Below are 4,746 nucleotides of genomic sequence, written 5' to 3'. Positions count from 1 at the left end.
TTATTTCCGACCTATGGGGACTTTTTACCATCTTGTACCATCTACACTTTTCCCAGAGCCTGATGAAGGGACTTTGATCCCGAAAGCTTGCAGAAAAGGACAATTTTCTTGCCATTTTCCAGTTGGTCTAATAAAAGGTCTCATTTTAGAACCAAGAGTTCTAGTTTTTTGTATGTCTTTTTGTCTCAGACCAACACGGCTACCAAGTACACCCCTGAATCATTTCTTTTTGTTCTTTTCTGTCAGGGGGAGTGTAAAGAGCTCTGTGCTCTATATCTGCAGTGTCTCTGTTCCCAGCTGTGGGAGGGAGTGCAGCATCTGCTTTAAATATTCTGAAAGCCCCTTTCATCCCTCTCCTTTTTCCTGATTTACTGCTGACTGCAGGATTTCCTTTGTCTTGATCTCCCCCAGTTCTTTCCCTCTCCATGAAGGGGGCCCAGGCTACGTGATGTTTGCAGATTGCACCATCTCTGCCTTGGAGCTCTGGACTGACGTGGCCAGTTTGCGCAGGGACCCTTGGGGATTCACCCATTACCCTGTCACAGGCTGGCACCAGGGGGCTGAGCCGGGGTGAATGTCACTGGCCTGTGGGTGGTTCCTGCACCGGCTTTTCCTCCAGCTTGCAGGCAGCTGCTGACTCCTGGCGAGCTGCCTGCAGGCCCAAGGCACTGCAGGGTGAGGGCGAGGGCTGGGATCAGCGGCTTGGCCCTGTCCTGGTGCCCGGCACTGCCCAGGCTCGCTCCCGCCCCAGCCCCAGCCCCAGCCCCAGCCATCTCCGAGCCCCATGCGAGTTCCTGCCTTCCCAGCTCTTTCTCCCCAGTCCCGGCCGGCCGGAGCTGTGGCAGGGAGCCCGGGGCAAATGGGGCAGGTTCTCCCCTCGTCTCGGCCTCTCTGGGCCCCTTCTCTGCTCGCTGCGGCCCCTGCTGCTCTGCCCGGTGGAGGGGAAGTGGAGCGGGGTGAGGGCAGAGGCGGAGCCTGGGGCAGGGGCCAGGGCCGGGCCCAGCAGTGCCCCCGAGCCGGGCTCCTCTGGCCCGGGGCAGGTGCAGGGCTGAGCAGCCCCAGAGAAGGGTCAGGTTTCAGCCGGGCCTGTCTCCCACCCAGGGAATGTGCCGGCCTGGTGCCCTACAGCCTGTCGCCCGCTGCAGGCTCGGGGCGAGCCGGGCCCGGGAGGCGGGGGGGGGGCGGGCCAGCCAGTGGGAGTGGGGGGTATCGGCAGGGCTGGGGGCTGCGGGGCGTTTCTCTTGACCCGGTGACCCGAGTGGGGCAGGGGCAGGCTGCTCCAGCACCACCAGGATCTGCTCCTTGCTCTGATGCTGGGCGCGAGGCAGTGCTGGCAGAGCTCCTGCAGGTGATCTCCCAGAGGACTATGCAGAGGGTCCAGGGGAGCATTGTCCCAAGACTAGAGACAAGTGCCATCCCTGGCAGGGGCTCTGGCCTGGGGCCATTGCAGGGGGTCTGTCTGTGCTGGAGTGAGGTGGGGTGGATGGAAGAGGTGCATCCCTGTGGCTGCGGGGCCCTGGAAGTGGGTGGGGGGTGCTTTGGGGCCATGTGTAAGACACTGTGTGAAAGGGCACTGGGGTAGGGAGCTCTGGCCATTGTGGGTGGGGTGTGGGGCACAGGGGAAGGGAACTTGCAGCAGTGTGGGTATGGAGGCTTCACCTGTGTCTGGGGCTGTTGAGAGATGTAGGAGCGCTGTGAACAGCCACGTGGGTGCCTGCAGGACCTGGTGGAGGACTAGGGGCCGGCCGAGGCTGGGGGAGGAGGCAGGAGAGCTGTGCGGAAGGGGATTTTTGGAGCAAGCCCAGGCCCTGCCATGTGTCAGGGCAGGAGGGGGAGCGATGACAGCCATGAGGCTGCTCTGAGTGGGTGAAAGCAGGTGGGCGTAGGGGATGGACAGACCTTGGGCCTGAGGCAGTGGGTCACAGTTCTGGGTCTCCCATCTCATGGTAAAATCTTCCCTTACCAGCACTGGTGCAGCCTAAGGTGAAGATGCTGGAGCAGGACCCAGGAATTCTTCAGGCAGGAGTTGAGGGAGCAGGAAAAGTCCCTCACATTGTCCAGTCTGGGACTGGTGGAGCCTCCCTGAGATGGTTGGCACTACAGCCAGTAAAGCAGCAGCTGCAGGAAGAGCCGGTCCAATGCCAGAAGGTCCAGGGAAAGGAGGTGAAGCAGGCCATGCAGCCCCCGTCTGAGGCTGAGCTGCCTTCAGAGACCACACAGTCAGGCCCAGGGGATGACTTCCCCACTCCAGAGACTTGGTGCCAACGCTTCAGGAGCTTCCCCTACCAGGAAGCTGAGGGGGCACAGGAAATTTGCAGCCACCTGCAGGAGCTCTGCCAGCACTGCCTCGAGCCACAGCATCATAGCAAGGAGCAGATCCTGGTGGTGCTGGAGCAAATCCTGGCCATCCTGCCCCAGGAGATGCAGAGCTTGGAATGGGAAAGTGGTGTAGAGACCTGCGCTGAAGAGTTTCAGCTGGAGCAGGCAGAGGACAACAAGCTCCAGGTGAGAGTATTTCATCCTGATCGTGGATGCTGCCATCTCCATGTTCACAGTCTGGGGGATGTTCCTTCCCACCCCTGTCTCTCCTGGTTCCCAGCTCCCTGTGACATATTTATTTTGTCCCCAGGTCACAGTGAATATGAAGGTCGCGGAGGTGTCCTCAGACAAAATGCAGCCCACTGGGGCATTGCAGGGACCTGTAGATTCCTGGCTGGAGCAGCCAAGGGCCCATCCTGTGGACAGACCTCTGGAGGAAGAAAGAGAAAGGGAAACCCCAGGACATCAGGACAAGCCATGTTATGTCCCCAGAGATGAGGCCCTGCCCCACCAGGAGTCAGGTAATGTACCGGATGCAATGAGGGGCTGGTCCAGGTGTTGAGGAAATGAGATTCCCCAGTGACATCTGGCTGGTAACCCAGGCCTCTGTCCTGCTGTAGATTCCCCCAGAACAGAGGAGACCTGGGAGTTGTCAGCAGACAAAAGCTCCTCAGGCTGGTGCCCCAGACAAGGCCCTTCCCCAGGAGCAGGTAAAGAGCCATGGTTCTCCCCTACCCAGCAGCAGGAAGTATCATCCATCAGTGGAGAAATCTTCTGCCAGAACATTTTGATGGGGTCAGTGCTCCAACAGGCCAGCTTTTCTTTTTCTCCCAGTGCCCCTGGAAGCATTTCACATGCCCTGGAGAAGATTGACCATGCATTTCCCTGTCCCCTCCCTTTAAAATGTGGATGCTGACGCAGTGCCAACATTCTTCCAGCTTCTCTCCAAGGGAGCGATATTCCTGCAGGGTCTGACACGGTGTTGTGATTACTACTCTGCGCTGAAACCAAGTTATTGGGGCTCATCTCCAGCTTCATACTTGTGGAGGTCTGTTAGCAAGAGCTGTGGGATTTTGAATCTTCCTTTTCTCGCCTCTCCCACACACTGATGCCTCTGGCTGCCTTAGCCATAGGCCAATCCGGGAGACTAGCAGGGTTTTCCCCATGCCAGCAGCACCAGGGCCAATTTGTGGATTTTCTTCCCCACCCTGCAGGTGCAGGGACCCTGAGCAGAACTGATCAGCACCCTCCTGAGGAGGGGCCCATAAACCTGGAACTGCAGCAGACTTTGCCAGGGAGATGGGGAGAGAGGGGCTCCCTGCCACCTGAGTCAAGCCAGCTACAGATGGGGCAGTGCCAGCCTCCAAAGCAGAGGAAGAGCCTAGAGGTGAGCAGGGCACCAGCTCCAGTTAGGTGTGGGAGTACAGCTGGAGCAGAGCCCAGGAGAGTCCTGGGGTGGTGGAAAGAATTTGGGGAGCAGAGAGACTTGAAGAGCAACAAGCCTCTTGCTGACATTATCAGGAGCTCACTCCCAAGTGCAGAGAGCCAAGGGTACTGGCATGGGAAGGCCTGGTCAGAGTCCATGGAGCCATGGCTCCCTACCTCTAACAGTGCTGCCTGGGCTGCCTCAAAGGACCGAGCAATTGGAATGTGATGAGCTGAGGTTACACAGGTACATTAATTCCTATGTCCACAGCAGTGTCCACATCACGTGTCAGCTGAGTAATGGGGAATTTTGCACCCCTCCCTGTCATAGCTGATCTTGCAAATAAGTGTAGTACAGAGTAATTCCAGATAGGGCTGTGGGAACTGAAGGCAACTGGAACAGGAGACACTGATGGTGTAATGCTTGTACCTGCAGCTGCAGAAGATGTTTGAGGACGTGGCTGTGTATTTCACGCGGAAGGAGTGGGAGCTGCTGGAAGATGAAGACAAGGGTCTTTACCGGGACCAGATGCTGAGGAATTACCAAGCCCTTGTTTCCCTGGGTAGAGTTCTGGTTCTTGCTTCTCCTTGGAGCCATGTGACCTTTGAAGTTTTGTTGTCTTCTCCTTGCTTTTCAGCAGTCTCATTCTCACAAACCTGGTGTGGGTGGTTTCATAGTTTCATAGTAGCTAGGGTCAGGAGGGACCTGAACAGATCATCTAGCCTGACCCCTTGCCACAGGCAGGAATGAATGCTGAGTTCACAAGACCCCAGACAGGTGATTGTCCAACCTCCTCTTGAATTTGCCCAAGGTGTGGGCGAGGACCACTTGCCTGGGAAGCTGGTTCCAGATTCTGGCCACCCTAACTGTAAAATATTGCCTTCTGATCTCTAACCTAAACCTATTCTCCATCAGCTTATGACCATTGTTCCTTGTCACCCCAGGTGGTGCTGGGGAGAAAAGGGCTCTACCTATTTGCTGTTGATCTCCCCTGATGAGTT

General features: G+C 57.2%; 1 protein-coding gene across 2 annotated transcripts in view; it reads left to right on the top strand.

Annotated features, from left to right (window-relative positions):
* Window positions 1–1,552: 1,552 nt before the first annotated feature.
* LOC102379172 (zinc finger protein 271-like) overlaps window positions 1,553–4,746 on the top strand; it is a 16,272-nt gene continuing 13,078 nt past the window's right edge. For both annotated transcript variants that reach the window (XM_025195571.1, XM_014527514.2), the window contains exons 1-4: window positions 1,553–2,505; window positions 2,630–2,840; window positions 3,534–3,706; window positions 4,181–4,307. In XM_025195571.1, coding sequence (XP_025051356.1) covers window positions 1,990–2,505; window positions 2,630–2,840; window positions 3,534–3,706; window positions 4,181–4,307 — 1,027 coding nt within the window. In that variant the 5' untranslated portion in view covers window positions 1,553–1,989. The remainder of the gene's footprint in view (window positions 2,506–2,629; window positions 2,841–3,533; window positions 3,707–4,180; window positions 4,308–4,746) is intronic.

The sequence above is a fragment of the Alligator sinensis genome, unplaced genomic scaffold (genome assembly GCF_000455745.1).
Source record: "Alligator sinensis unplaced genomic scaffold, ASM45574v1 scaffold1029_2, whole genome shotgun sequence".
Taxonomy (NCBI): Eukaryota; Metazoa; Chordata; order Crocodylia; family Alligatoridae; genus Alligator; species Alligator sinensis.
Note: the sequence above shows the minus strand (reverse complement) of the source record. Positions and strands in the feature narration are given on the sequence as shown.